The sequence below is a fragment of the Carassius carassius genome, chromosome 3 (genome assembly GCF_963082965.1).
Source record: "Carassius carassius chromosome 3, fCarCar2.1, whole genome shotgun sequence".
Classification (NCBI taxonomy): domain Eukaryota; kingdom Metazoa; phylum Chordata; class Actinopteri; order Cypriniformes; family Cyprinidae; genus Carassius; species Carassius carassius.
This window is the reverse complement of record NC_081757.1, coordinates 6,649,156-6,665,494: the sequence shown is the minus strand read 5'-3', so window position 1 is coordinate 6,665,494 and position 16,339 is coordinate 6,649,156. Positions and strand designations below refer to the sequence as shown.

General features: G+C 36.1%; 1 protein-coding gene across 2 annotated transcripts; it reads right to left on the bottom strand.

Annotated features, from left to right (window-relative positions):
* Positions 1–1,092: 1,092 nt before the first annotated feature.
* LOC132117548 (A-kinase anchor protein 13-like) lies at positions 1,093–16,243 on the bottom strand. 2 transcript variants are annotated; one of them, XM_059526907.1, is made up of 19 exons: positions 16,195–16,243; positions 15,965–16,109; positions 14,743–14,846; positions 14,344–14,490; positions 12,837–13,084; positions 12,424–12,549; positions 12,219–12,336; positions 10,599–10,850; positions 9,012–9,088; positions 8,244–8,425; positions 7,955–8,037; positions 7,165–7,341; positions 6,823–6,975; positions 6,576–6,637; positions 5,643–5,687; positions 5,382–5,432; positions 4,859–5,296; positions 3,149–3,443; positions 1,093–2,887 (listed from the first exon to the last, which is right to left on the bottom strand). In XM_059526907.1, the coding sequence occupies exons 1-19, from the start codon at positions 16,220–16,222 to the stop codon at positions 2,829–2,831; spliced, it is 2,790 nt and encodes a 929-aa protein (XP_059382890.1). In that variant the 5' UTR covers positions 16,223–16,243; the 3' UTR covers positions 1,093–2,828. The 2 variants fall into 2 exon arrangements, with proteins under 2 accessions (XP_059382890.1, XP_059382899.1); XM_059526916.1 differs by having other exon boundaries at positions 5,382–5,429.
* Positions 16,244–16,339: the final 96 nt, after the last annotated feature.

Genomic DNA, 16,339 nt, shown 5'->3' with positions numbered 1-16,339 from the left:
TGCAACCATGCTTGGGATGGCCCACATAAACAAGTCGAAATGCTATACATTTCTTGAAATAATAATTTCTGAACATTAAACATTGACTGTCAGTCTTCATTCACTGGTTTCTCGAGGTTTCTCTATACAGTTCATTAAAGTAAATTGTGTCACATCGCTAATGTAATATAATAGCATAGTTTCATTATAGCGGGACGCATTTTAACACAGTGTTTTCAATGTTCCCCATCTGCGCATCTGGAATTTATAACTGGTTTAATAGTGTCTTCTGCTAGTTAGCAGCTCTTGCCACCGAACTCAACAAATCCAGTACTCGCCTATGTTTGTGCTGTTGTTGTCCCTCCAAAATGAAGTCACTCCTAAGATGATGAAGTCACCATGGAACTTGAATATTCAAACAATTTTGGTCTGAACTTGGATCTCATATTTTTTATTCTGCCACTGTTTTATAATTTTTTTTGTGGCTTTTTTATTATAATGACATTAAACCTCTCGCATAAATATTAAAACAAAAACCTTAATATTGCTTAAATATTACTATATCTGAAACAAATCCCAGTGTTTTCCTTGTGTGTGTTTTTGTGCTTGTATTATGTTTCCCTGACATGTAACACTTTGATTTGTCTCAGCAAATTGGTCAGAATTTGGCAAAAAAATAACAAAAAACAAAATGCCAACATCTCCTCAAACCTTAAATCATCCCTGTGTCCTCTTAATTGTAAAAATTGTTAAGAATTTTGAAATTGAGTTTAATATTTTTTCAGTATATGAAGACATGATGATGAGGGACATGAAAAGTAGAAATGACCCACCTAATATCTAATCTCTGTCCATCAGTTAGAGGTTATAGTGGAGTCATATTGCATGAAGATGACAGATCAAAGGTCATGCTTATACTTTATTCTACCGTGGCAATTTCTTTAAAAAATGCTTTAATCTTTTTTAAAAGGAAAAGGTAGCCTTGATCTGTTTGTCCAGTGAATTTGAATGAAACATACAATAACCTGCAGTTCAATGGACAGAATAAAAACGAGAGAGAGAGAGAGAGAGAGAGAGAGAGAGAGAGAGAGAGAGAAACAATACAAGCCAAAAAAAATTGCAACAGCTTTTAATGTGAGGAAATATTGTCTTCTTAAGGGGATCACTGATAAATAAAGCCTTACGTCTCACAAAACACATTTTACAAAATTAATCACAAATTAAACAACATTGTCAGAATTTTACATTTAAACATTTATTAAAATATTTACATAATATTCATTCTTCCTTTTTTCTGCAAGAAAACGGATGTACCTCAATGTACAAATGAAACCTTCCTTTCAAAACAAAGATGAAAAAACTAACCTATTCTCCTGAGAAAATGCTGGGTTGTATTTTAGTGCACACCATCATTTCTTTAAGGCTAAGCAACTTAAGTTTACACTTACGCATGAGAGACGGCAACAATACGTATCCCGTCTGGACTGAGTTTTCCCTGTTTGTTCCTGAGGACAAGTGTCGCTGACAGTTCTGTAAGGCCATAGGCACCGTTTTCCTTAAATGATGAACCAATGATTCTCTTTGTACATATGAAGAAATAAAAATTCCTGCACTGCTTCACTGTGTCTCCTCTGACATCATCACTGAGAGGTTATGTAAATCCACAGAGGAGCCTTCAATTATAAAACGCTTCTCTGCTGCCCCCTCATGGAAGAATTAAGTCAGCGCAGGTCAAAGCTGCAACGCAAGCCTGCGCAAATGGGACTTTGAGAGCATGTACTGCATTAAAAAAAAAAAAAAATCTCATTGAACAATAAATAAAACAGGCCAACAGACCGTCTAGCTGAACAAATTCCTGTAGGATTGCAAGGTGAATATTCACACGTGATGAGTGCAAAAAAGACACTCTGAGTGCAAAAACGGTGTTAATTGCATTATTGATATTTAGATATAATATGGTGCATTTGATCCATAATGGTGGATGTATAGGTGAGGTACACTATCCTGCGTGAATGTTTCTCTCTTTTACCTGTCCAGCAGGTTGCTTTAAATATCCCTCAGGGGGTCTACAGTTCATACAGTATTTACAGCTTATCTGTCCTGATAAAGTCATGAAGAATTCAACGCAGAAGGATGAAAATCTCAAACTAGCATGAAATGCCATGGTATGTTATACAATTGCCCCAAAAACTGTCCTTAGGGCTTTATCTTTGGAATGCAAATGAAAAATTGATTTGTCATTTTCCGGGGCAAGGGTAACATGTGAATGGTGTTAAAGTGCTCGTGGCATTTCTAAGACGGGACTCCTTCGAGGAACTAAAATAGAATAGGGGTGATAATTACTAATTATTTTTCCCAATGGTTATTCTCATTACTGTGATGGGGAAATCTTTATTACAGCAAAAAACTACTGTAATAAAACACTATTTAAATGCAGAAAAAGATTTACCTTAGTTTATAAATACTTTACAATTAAAATAATATTTCTACTATTTATACATACGGTAATGAGAATTTGGGGACTAAATTGTTATTAAAATAATGTAATAAAAAATAAAAACAATTCTAGAATATTTCTCATTTGAGTTTGAACATGTTTTGTGAGAATGATTATATTGTAGAAAGTTTGTCTAGAGTCTGATTATATTAATTTGGGTTTGGCAAAATATATTTTGTTCATTTTTCTTTTGGTTTTGGGGTGTGATGCGACTAGGACATGTTTTGTGAGATTTATTATATTGTAGAAAGATTGCCAAAAAAATGTGAAGAGGGCACTTTGGGTGTCTTCCTACATGATTTAATAGAGTCCATGAGAGGGAATGATGTGGACAGAAGGGCTGATGGGTAAATCAGCAGAAGAAGATCTCTCCGTCCATTGAAGGCTCTGTCAGGGGCAGCAGATGTGATGCTGGAGACAAAAAAACAGCAAGATTTGAGGAGAAAATGTATCTATACTGTAAATACATAACACATGACTCAGATCAGAAATCCTATTAGACCTTCAAAAGCAAACCCTTTCCTTCTGGAAACATGTGATGTTCTGTTACAGAGAACTTGTTACCAATTCCAGTCAGAACGGATACAGCGGTAGAGGTTTGCAGACTAATTGAATCAATTATTTATCATTATCTCTATTGAATTAACGTGTGTGTGTGTTCACGGTGTTCACCTGCATCCTGAGGAGGCTGGCTCTTACTCTTCTTCTTCTTTTTGTCCTTCTTCTCCTTGGATGAAGCCAGCTGAAGCAGTCGTGTGGGGATCGGGTTTTGTCCTTCTAAGCTCTGAGCTTTGCTGCCCAGGGAGAAGAGGCTGCGGCCCTTCTGTTTGGAGTCCATCCTGGACAGAGAGTTCTTCCTGGGGCTGGACGATAAGTCGCCCTCCCCGATCTCTCGCTCGATGGAGCTGCTGCTCTGGAGCTTCAGGGAGTCCTCTGATGTGCTGGAGGGCGTGCGCTGAAGCCGAGCCTGGGGAAGAAATTAAAAGAGAATAAATGGTTACGTTAAGGTGCAAAACACATGTTCTGTGAGCTTGGAACTTGTCATTTATTATATTCTACATTAATATTCAAAACTATTATTTGAAGAACGTATATGTAAGGTAATATTAAAATTTAGGACAAATATTGATAAGCCAATAATTATACATATGTGTGTGTGTGTTATGGCAGACAATATATAAATGGCCAATGTTAAACTTCTATACTATTTTGACTAAATACATTTAAAATAATATTATATACAATTGGAGGCAGTACGTTTTTTTTATTTGTTTTTGTAGAATATATTCATTATTTCAATCAGTAAGAAGGCAATAAATTGAGTAAAGACTTTCACATTTGCACAAAAACATGTCTTTCAAATTAATGCTGCTATTTTCCATGTAACAAAAAAAGAACGTGTGTAGGTTCAAGTGACTCTGAAGACTTGAATAATAATGCTGAAAATGCAGGAATGCATCACATGAATAAATTCCATTTTTAAAACATTCAAATATAAAACAAATATTTTCATTTGTAGTAATATTTCAAAATTTTACTGTTTTTACTCTATTTTTGATCAAATAAATGCAGCTTTGCTGAGCATAAGAGACTTTTCAAAAACAAATTCTTAAGATCTCATACTTTTGAACTGTAATATAATTTCCCCATTTTAAAGTATGTCTTTCTATCTATCTATCTATCTATCTATCTATCTATCTATCTATCTATCTATCTATCTATCTATCTATCTATCTATCTATCTATCTATCTGTCTGTCTGTCTGTCTGTCTGTCTGTCTGTCTGTCTGTCTATCTGTCTATCTATCTTTATATACGTGTGTGTGTATTTGTATGTATTATTTATTAGTCCGCATCAAAATGCATGGTAAGAAAAAAATATTTTTATTTAGAAATTAACTATTGATTGCATTTAACAGTGCTATTATCATTGTTTCTAAAGTAAAAAATAATAAAAAATCTAATATTGTACAATAACTGATACAGTTCCAAAGTATTCTGCATCCCTAACTTGTGATATTTTTTAGCATGCAAGTTTTTATCTCATTATAAAATGTTTTTCAAGATGCTATTTCAGTAGTCAAACATCTGTCAATGGTTCATGTCACGTCAAGTTTAAAACTAGACATTACTCATCTCATCCCATTTTATTCAGTCCTAAACAGTCATTGGATAAATTTGCCTGCCTCAAAATATTTCTAATGTGTTTGAATGCTCTCAGTGCCAAAGAGAGAAGAATTCTCAATAAAATACTGCATAAACAAAGATGATGTGAAGTTTAATATTGTGAGTGAATTAATATTGTGAATGAGTTACAGTAATAAGTAATGCATAGATGATTAGGAGGCACAAAACCTTCTTCCGTGTGCAGTTGAAGACTCACCTCCACCTCGCGGAGGTGCTCCACTCTCTCCACCTCCCTCTGTAGCTGCTCCCTGTCCCTCTCCAGCCTCCTCTGAGCATCCCTCAATCTCTCTAGATCCCTCTGATAGTCCTCCTTCCTCCCCAGCAGCTCCTGCTGCGCCTCCTCCAGCTCCTTGTTCCTCCTGTGCATCTCCTCCTCCTTCACGTGCAGCAGCACCTCGCGATCCGTCAGCTCCTGCTCCTTCACATCCCACTCTTTTTCCTTGCGCCGCTTCTCTTCAGCGTGGGCGGCCTGCTGGCGCTGCAGAGCCGTGGCCTCCTGTCGGTGCCGCTCTAAGCTGCGCTGTTTCTCCTGCTCCACCAGCGATGGGGGACGAGAGGAGGAGCGGGACGGGGTGCGCTCGCTCAGAGCCTGACGCTGGTCCTCGATAAAAGTGTCCTGCTGCAGCACTACGGCCTGCAAACAAAATCCATATATTAACCATTTAGATATTGTATATATATATATATATATGTGTGTGTGTATATATATTAATACACACCTGAAGTAAGCTCAGGAGGTCATGAAGGTGAGTGACACTAGTCAGGATCTGCTGTCAGGAAAACAAGCCATCAAGAAAGACAGTCATTTGTCTCAATCTCAAAAAAGCAAGCAAAAAGTCATGAAAATGTATATACTCATCACAAAGGATATATACAACTGAAAATATCTTATTCAAAGAGTCATCCACATTATAAAAGCATCATCCACAGCCCCAAGGAGTGCTGAAGGATAACACCCTGAACTCTAAAAGAAGCATTACCTCGCTGTTTCTCTTCAGCAGGAGCTGCAGGTTGGCGTTTCCTCCCTGTGGAGCAGATAAGCAGAGACAGCTGAGTGTGTTTAATCAGCCCAGCAGAAGACAGAGCAAAGGCCTGAGCCCAGCACACCGCTGCTCATTACACACATTACAGAGTCAGCCGATGCTGGGCGCATTCAGCCCTAATGACTCCCATTAGCTACAAAACCTGACAGGATGTTATGACAGCACTTGACACTGGGGGGCAGGGTGACTCAGTTTGGGTCTGTTTATTGGGATAAAATTTTAAAATGTTGTTTTAAAATACACTGGGAAAACACACGTTTATAGTCTTTGTTTGACTTTATTTAGAACAGAAGTCCAGCAGTCATTAGAAATGAATATTGAAGAAAAATACATCACGCTATTTCTAAGAGTGCCGGATGTTATCGATTTATTTATTCACTTTCTAACGCCATGCCTTTCACCTGGATGTTGTGTGAACAAAACTGTGGCAGAATGTGTAAAACAATGAGTTTAAAACCAGCAAGCTTCCAGTCGCATCAACTTAAAAACAGATAAGTAGCAATCCTACTAAAGTTGGAGAATATTACAAATAATGAATAGACCTGATTAATATTCAGATTAGTTCTTCGTATATGTGACTGATATGAATCCATTAAAACGGAAAATGCCTTTGTTCAGACTCAACAGCTTACATGGTGAGAGTTCAGTGAGATATTTATATTTATAAATGTATAACATTACTGTTGAAATGTTTGGGTCTGTAAAAAATATATATTTTGAAAGTAGGCATAACATGCATTTATTTGATTAAAAATGCAGTAATAACAGCAATATGATTTTTTTTTTTATAATAACAAGAAATAATACGAATAATAATGATCAACTAAATATAAAAGAATGAATCTGAACTGACATTAAAAATATTATTACCTTCTTCAGAACGCTGTCAGATTCTGTCCTCCGAAGATCTTCAGCTTCCTCTTTGTCACCATCTACATACACACACACACACGACTGTGAGCAGGATCGAATCAGCAACTCTGCTTCACATACAGAAGATTTACAATGTTTTGTGAAAGAAATGAAGAAGAAAAAAAACACTTTGTAAGAGGTGCATAAAGTTATTTTGCAAGCTATACAGCCTGAATAGACACATGAAGTACATGAAATGTCTCACGTTTGCAGATGTTCATCTGGTGGCTGTCAAACCCTCCGAAGGTCTCGGCTCTGCGTGGCAGACACACGGGTCCCATGTTCCCCGGTGCACAGGCAACCTGCTGTCCCACCGCCCCTCCCAGAATGCTGTTCACCAGTGCCTGCAACATCTCCACTGCCACACACACACACAAACACGTCACTAACTGCATTATATTAAGTGAGTTACTAGCCCTGGTTGAACATTAGAGCCGGAAATGAGATGTTGCCACAGCTGCCACCAAACACAAATAACTCATAAATAACACATCAGCTTCCAGACAACAGGTGAGGAGCAGCTGAAGACGCTGGTGGCATTGCTTACCCTCTCTGAGAGCGTCCATCATGACGGGTTCCCCCTTGGGGACGTCCTCGTTGTTGGCCCTGAAGAACATTTTGACCGCTGAAGCGGTGTCGTCGGACGAGCCGCACATTTCACGGAAAAGCTTCATCTTCTCCAGCAGTAGTGATACGATCTGTTCATCTTTCCTCTGGAGCATGTCTAACAAACAAAGAAGGTTGTTTTGTTATTTGCTGATTTATCATAAAAACATTCAAATTAAAGCTTTTAGTTTTATAAAAATGCAGATGTGATGAGAAAACCACAAAATAAGAGAAAGATCAAAAACTGATCAAAATGATCTTGCATCGTCTTTGCTGACTGTATGCAATATACAGTGATTCAAGTGATTTATAAACAAACAAACCTTATGAATCAGTTCATTTTAATGGCAAAAAGACTCACAAATCAGTCTCAAATTCCTCAGTTACATTTTAATTGTGGCTTTAATGCTTCTGTTTTCATTAAAAAAAGTAGTGCATATCTATAAACAGACTTTACTAAAAAAAACAAAAAACAATTTGGATAACTTGTTTTTAGAATTATTCATTTATACTATAAAAATATATGGTATATTACTTTGGATAATTGCAATAATTTGAAATAAATTATATATATATATATATATATATATATATATATATATATATATATATATATATATATATATATATACATACATATATATACATACATACATACATACATACACACACACACACACACACTATGAAAAAAGGCAAAGAGCTAAACTAACAGAAAGAAAGCTGTTCACCTCTCATTTCTTTTGTTTTTGTTTCAAGTAGCTTCCTGTCTTCTTCTGTTTCACTCGGGATCCCCTCATCATCATCCTTTTCTCTGTGTGAACACACATACACACACACAAAATATTTCACTTTTTATTGTACATTTTTGGGTATTTTCTGAATGATACCATTAAACTACCCTTGTTTATAAACAATTTTGCTTCTCAAATATCTTGTTTTCAGCTTTAGCTATTTCTTCAATAATTTGCAGTGAATGTCCCTGATGTAAAGGTAAGTTTGTGTATATCTGGTACTCACATTGAGTGCATGGCGTCCTGAATGAGCTGCATCCAGGTGTTGCGCTCCTCTCGGGAACTGGCGTGTACCTCCACCATCTCAGGGTTTGCGATGCCGGCGGTGATGAGGAAGAGGCCGCGCTCCTCGTGGGCTACCTCTCGCACGATCAGCTTCTGCAGGGAGATAACGGTGGCTCGCTGGTCCTGTCGATGAGAAGAGAACATGTGAGACACAGAATGAGGAGGGCGGAGCGAAGCCGAAACAATATGCAGAGAGAGAAAGAGAGAGATGGGAAACAGGGGAGGAGAGAAAACATAAACACTGTAGTCTAAAATGTGTCAGTATTTTCAGTCATATCTAAACCAAAGTATTCAACTTGATAAAACATCATTTAGCCACATTTTATAATAAACACACTATTTCCTCAGACATTAGGTTAAATTAAACACCTATGTTTCTCCAAATGCAAAACATAGGTCTATTTAGAAATTCATGATGAAACAAATCCAAATTAGCTGTGAATGCAACTTTCTTTCTTAGTGCATCATGAAATAGAAAAATTATTTTTTTTAAAAGAAAAAGCCGCCAAGAAACTTGACAAAAGTATTTTTACAATAAGGTTTCGTTTGTTAACTACATTATAGTTACCATGAATTAATAATAAACAGTACTTCTACAGCATTTGTAGAATGAAACCTTAATTCATGTAAATGTCAACATATACAGGACTAATGCGTTTTTAAAACCTCCTTTCTAGTAAAGAAGACACCACAGAATCCAATCACTCACCAAAGATGCAAAAACATATTTCTGGTCTTTTTCTTGGAGGAACAAAAAGATATCAGAAAGAAGAAGTGCATGGACATCTAAGGAAAAAAAAAAAGAAAAGAAAAAATGATGATGCTGCTGTTACAGTAAACATTGAATAAAAAAAATATTACATTATATTTAGAACCATTAATATCAAATACAGATAAATCATTTATTAATACTATTTATGTGAAAATATGCAATATTTTGTGTGTACCTTTGATTAAGTTGTATTATAATCTTATGATTAAGTGATAAAAAAATAAAAAAGTTAAACAAAAAGCTTTACACTGGTGATTTTTTTCCTTGTGAGGATAATGTAAATGAATAAATTTGAGCTTAATGTAAATAGAGATATGCTATAAGTGAAAATCGCAGTATTTTCTTAGTGATATGCTATTTACACTAACCGCAAATAGCTATAGATTCTATTTACATTATGTTAAAATAGTGTGTTTTTCTGCTACTTATACTACTGATAGCAAACAGTAGCAATTATCTGTGCCTCAGTATTGTATTGCATTACAAAACAGTATGCAATAATAATGTATTGAGTGTAAATTATCATTTTAATTCAAATTATTAAATGAATGTCACCTTACTGGGACAATAAAGCCCACCCTAACTGTGTAAATAGACAGCCTGTAAATAAATAAATAAATACTATTCTTTTGTTCCTTTAAATAGTTTTTCCTAAAAAAATATCAGTTTTCTCTTTATTTGTAAACATTAATTGAATGGTTTATTCAACCTTTCCCTCAAAAAGTGAAAAATGCCATTACAATCACACATTATTACCAACTCTCAGTAATCTCAATTGAAGGCTGATCCACAGAGAGTTTTCCGTCGCTACGATGGATTTCCGTCAGTTCATAAAGACAGTCACTTGCTTCATTCCTAAATGATTCAACGGTTCGAACGAATCAGTTGAATGAATGATATAGTGATAAAATCAGTGACTTGCCGCCACCTGCTGGCAGATTTAAGTTTAATTTTTAGCATATCATTTCAGTTATTTAAATCATGTAATATTTCTGTTTTCAAAATTGTATATTCAAAAAATTAATCTCCACATGAATTTAATAGCACTCATGCTTTTGTGTTCTTCTGTGCCACCTCTGTAGTACAAACTAATTTTCTAATACTAATTTCATATGATTGGTAACTTATTTGTCTTATTAAATAAATATTAAATGATTTAAATAACTGAAATTATACACTAAAAATGAAACTAAATCCACCAGCAGGTGGTGGCAAGTCACTGATTTTATCACTGAATCATTCATTTATTTGATTCGTTCAAACGGCTGAATCATTCGTCTTAATGAACTGACGGAAATCCGTCGTAGCGATGGAAAGCTTTAATCCCTGCAGATCGAGCACATGTTCAGATTTCAGCACATAGGATCTTTAACACATTTAGCATAGTATGAAGGTGTTTCATTTTTTTGAAATGGAAGAATCACCCACATATAAAAGTTGTAAGAAGTGGACAGTTTTTTTCAACACGCTGTTAAAGAAATGACGTCTATCAAGATTTACATTAACAGAATTAAGGAGTTTTACCCTTCAGTCTCCCTGCAGTGTTCTTCAGCTGCAGAGGACCGTCATGGAGAAGCCTGCGACTGCGCAGCAGATCCTCTCGGGCGAACATCTGGCCACTCTTCATCCGCGTGATGGACTTGCTGTCCATACGACCGTAGATCTCTTTCAGCCTTTTCTTTTTCTCATGCTCGTTCACTTTATTATCCACTGAAGCAATGATATCTTTCAACAGCTGTAGTGCCTGCGTCAAGTCCTCAAAATCCTTCTCTGTCTCTGCACAAACACACATAGGTTCATATGAAATTGAATTGTGATAAAATCCTATAAACAATAAACCAGTCCACTTTGTTTCATTATAGTATTAGAGTGGCAGGATAAAATCCTCTTGAGAGCTATAATCCCCTTCTCAAATTGCCCCTGAAAGGATATTTGTTACACTTGATGCTCTAATTCACTTTAAAATCTCTTTGTTGGGAACGTGACCAAAAAGTCTTTCAGACTGGCTGTGCAACAGTTGGAAGTGATTTGTGGTAAATGTGGAATGTTTAGACGCTGCGTCTCTGGGCCCATCCATAAGACAAGCATGTTTACTGAGAGTGAAATACTGGAGCGCTATTTAAACACTGACAGACGAGTCGCTTTGGAGAACGCAGGCTTGACTTTGCTTTTCGCCAGCGGCTCTGGCTCAAGTCCAATTTTAAGTGTCTGCTTGTCTCATCTTCTTCTTGTTTTGTTATTTCTTCATCTCTGTGTATTTGGAAAGGACACTGAGAACAAACAAAATCGGAGGAGTTCACGACCTTCGAAAGTGGCCATCATATAGAATAGTACCAGCAAAAAACTGGTAAAAACTGACACTATTGAGAAAGATTTTTACAATTCTGAATAATTGTTTTCTACTTTTTTAACATTCAAATGTTCAGAGTCTTTACTTAAAAGCACAAATAACAATGCAAAACTATTTATGTTGACGTTAGCAATGTTTTGTGTGTAGCTTTGATGAAAATTTAAATTTAAATTTTATGACTTAGTAAAAATTAAATAAAATAAATGTTTACATGAGTAGTTTACATGAGTGTGAATATACATTTCTTTTAAATGCAATTTAAAATGTAAAAATGCTATTTAAAATGTAAATATTTATTTTAAAATGTAATTTATTCCTGTGATTGTACAGTTACAATTTACAGCAGCTACTTCACTCTCACAGTCACATGGTCCTTCAAAAAAAAATCACTCTAATATGCTGTTATAGTGCCCAAGATATATTTTGTATAATCTCAAAAGAAACGTTAAGTCTGAAATCTTTTGTAACACTTTAAATGTCTTTACAGTCAATTTTGATCAATTTAATGCATTCTTGCTGAATACAAATATTTTCTTTCAAAAGAAATTTTTTTTTATTACTTTTTTGTCTATTTATTAAAAATGATTTGGAATTAGAGGGGAAATTAGACTGTCTCACATAGGTCACAACATGAATCTGAGCTCCCACAAAATTAAATTTTCTGCTAGAGTAACCATTTAGCCCAAACACCATTGCTAAGAATTGACTGACTGGTTTCTTTAAAAATAAGATTTAAGACTAAACCGCTTTGTGGTCAGCAGAAGACGCTAGAACCCCTGACAGCTAAACCTCACCTTTGGTGTGCTGCAGGATTCTCTGTAAAAGCACCGGGTACTTTGTTATGCGCTGAGTCACCAGTAATATGCACTCTGGGATGCCCAGACGCCGGACAACACTGCTGCTCATTTTTTTCTGGAAACAAGAGCACACTGAGGATCATTAGGTATCTTCGTGAATTTACTGGGAGCAATGACCAGCATAATGAAGTGAGGCATTTACCCTGATGAATGCCTGGAAGTGTTTGTCTCTGGCATGCAGCTCCTTGTAAAAGTTCACTGCTTCACTGTGTCGACTGCAAAATCTGCCATAGATTTTCTTCATGCTTTCTGCATTGGAGTCTGAGAACTGAAGCACATCATGTGGCATAAATCAAAACAGGAGCTTGGATGTGAACAATGAATCCTCTGTATAATTCAAGTTGACGTATGCTTGTCAAACTGAACAAAATGCCTTTTTTTTTTTCATCCATTAAACATGCCATAACAACATTTAGAATTTCTACTCAATTTCTACCATTTTTTGGAGATTCAACCCCACTAGTAAGCAAACTTTGCTAGTAAGCAAAAAAAAAAAAAAAGGTCCTTAAAATGAAACACTGAAACGCATTAATGTATATAATCAAATGTCCTCACCTGACTGACCAGCACATCTCCTATCCTGTTGATTATAAATCCACCCGTCTCTTCCAGCTTGCCTTCCTTCTTCCTCTCTAGCAGAGCACTAAAGAAGAACGAATGGAGCTCCAGGAGATCTTCCAGCATGGGGAACATCTTCTCCACCATCTGGCCCTCCAGCTGGAGATCTGTCAGCAGGCCCCTACTGTACACATCAGACATGATCCGTAACGTCCGCAGGTGATGCATCTCCGTCTGGATCAGCTCTGGATTGATAAAGGAAGAGGATGTTTAGATCCAGACATCTGAAAAAAAAGCAGTATTTATCATACTTATTGCTTCTGAGTCTGTGAATGAAGATGTAAACTCTTTGAGATTTCCATGTAAAAGTTGGATACTGGCTGTTTTACATAAAGTCAACATTTTCACAACCAAAAATCTATCAATCAATCAAAAATTATCACAGTTATTTTAGTATCCTTGAACTACTATTTTATTTTTATTATTACTTTTATTATTCACTATTATATTTTTTATCATCTTAGTTTTTATTTTCTTAAAAAAAAATGTTTGTTGAATTTGTTTGAATTTTTTATATGAAAATTATAAATACATTTTGTTACATTTTTATTCATTTTTTTATTTATATTTTTATTTTAGTACATTAAGTTGAACTAAATGAAAATGAGAAATGTGGCTAGTGCCAATAAAGTACTATACATAAAAAATATTTTATTATTTTATATATATATATACACACACACACATACAGTACAGACCAAAAGTTTGGACACACCTTCTCATTCAAAGAGTTTTCTTTATTTTTATGACTATGAAAATTGTAGAGTCACACTGAAGGCATCAAGGGCTATTTGACCAAGAAGGAGAGTGATGGGGTGCTGCGCCAGATGACCTGGTCTCCACAGTCACCGGACCTGAACCCAATCGAGATGGTTTAGGGGTGACCTGGACCGCAGACAGAAGACAAAAGGACCAACAAGTGCTAAGCATCTCTCGGGGAACTCCTTCAAGACTGTTGGAAGACCATTTCAGGTGACTACCTCTTGAAGCTCATCAAGAGAATGCCAAGAGTGTGCAAAGCAGTAATCAAAGCAAAAGGTGGCTACTTTGAAGAACCTAGAATATGACATATTTTCAGTTGTTTCACACTTTTCTGTTATGTATATAATTCAATTTATAATTCCACATGTGTTAATTCATAGTTTTGATGCCTTCAGTGTGAATTTACAATTTTTATAATCATGAAAATTATATATATACACACACACACACACACACACACACACACACACACACACACACACACACACATACATATATATATATATATATATATATATATATATATATATATAGTAGTAAACTATAGTAACCCTGTTTAGTAGACACTTTACCCTGGACACATTCTGCATTCATTTAGACAGAGTTTGTGAATAAAAACTCACAAAACAGCAAATGCTTTTGAACATAACTGGAAACGCATTCAATTCCTCCATTGTCCTACCATAGATGACATCTTGTCTCTTGATGACGTCCTTTTTGAGTTGCTTCAGATATTTCTTATCTACAGTAAGGCTCCAGGAGTCAGCCTCCAGTTCCTTAGCATCTGTTTCAAAGTCTCCCATCAGCCGGCTGTCAACCATTTCAGTTCCTTCAGCAACAAAGAAAATGTTTACCCATGCATTACTGGAAAAATTAACACAACTTTACACTTTAAATAGCCTTTTCACTGATAGCGAAAGTGAGGAATGACAGGAAATAAGAAGAACATCATGACAAAACACAGGCCAGATTTAAACCCAGTCTCCCAGATGAGCACTAAATTAATTACTTGTTAATTTCCCCCTTAAACATCTCAGTTTGAAAGCTCTTTGAAGCTTGGGAGAGAAATATAGCTGCTTACCTTCATCTAGAGACTCAGTGGACGCGGTCACCTTGATGGGTTTGTGGAGGGAGTCTGTGGATTGAGACAGATACCACCTGCTTCTCAGAGGCGCATCGTCAAACCTGAAGGAAGAGGTCGAGGTGCTGTGGTTATAACAGAAGGCCAGTAAGGTCAAGTGTCCTACTGACAGATTCACTGGCTGTCAATCAGTATCTTGATTTGTAAGAGTCAGCGATACATTTGTATGTTGGGAATGGCATAATACCACACTTCTCCTACTAAGAAAGCAGTATGCATGCTGCTTACAGTATATACTGTATGCACTTAACATCAATATAACCTATTATATTTTACCAAATGTGAATAATATTAGGGAAGCTGTGCTAAATATGGTTTCCCACAATGTTATAAGCTTGACTTGATCTTTTTATCATGATTATAATGTCTACAACCATCTACTTAGTGGTTTACTTGATCGAACTTCCAAAAGTTAGGAAGTTTCAACAAAATTAATTAAAAAAAACCCTTCTGAACAAACTGGCAAGATGATAAAGGTGATAAGGTGTGTGTGTGTGTGTGTGTGTGTGTGTGCATATGCATATATATATATATATATATATATATATATACACACACACACACACACACACACACACACACATATATATACATATATATATATATATATATATATATCGTAGGGAAGTCGTGGCCTAATGGTTAGAGAGTCGGACTCCCAATCGAAAGGTTGTGAGTTCGAGTCCCGGGCCGGCAGGAATTGTGGGTGGGGGGAGTGCATGTACAGTTCTCTCTCCACCTTCAATACCACGACTTAGGTGCCCTTGAGCAAGGCATCGAACCCCCAACTGCTCCCCGGGCGCCGCAGCATAAAAGGCTGCCCACTGCTCCGGGTGTGTGCTCACAGTGTGTGTGTGTGTTCACTGCTGTGTGTGTGCACTTCGGATGGGTTAAATGCAGAGCACAAATTCTGAGTATGGGTCACCATACTTGGCTGAATGTCACTTCACTCACCTTCACTCACCATATATATATATATATATATATATGCATATGCAAATTTATACATATACATATTTATACATATATATGAAATATAAATGAATACATAAATATTAAAATATATAAAATATTAAAACCTGACAATACTAATAAATACTAAAATATATATAAAAATGAAAATCCTGACAATACTTTTTGGTGTATGTGTTTATGCACTAACATTGCAATATTGTTGATGGACATGCTTTTTGAGAGGTTGCTGCCGTGGAAGGGCATAATACTGGCAGGTCGTCTGGACGGGACAATCACAGAATGTTCCTCTGGAGAAAAGATAGCAGACCAGGGCCGATCCCGCAGTGTGGACGCTGCACACAAAAATCTCATGCAACATTAGGATCAGCTGACATAAAAATAAGAGTATAGAAAGAGAAAGAAAGCCAGCAAACCCACATTTTGTTCGTAGAGTGACGTCAGGCATAGTGGTGGACTCTGGTATCCCAAACTGTCGTTTATGAAACAGAAAAAAGGAAGAGATTTGAAACAGAACACAATGCAAACAATTCTCTAGATGTGTAACACAGCATATGGTACATTT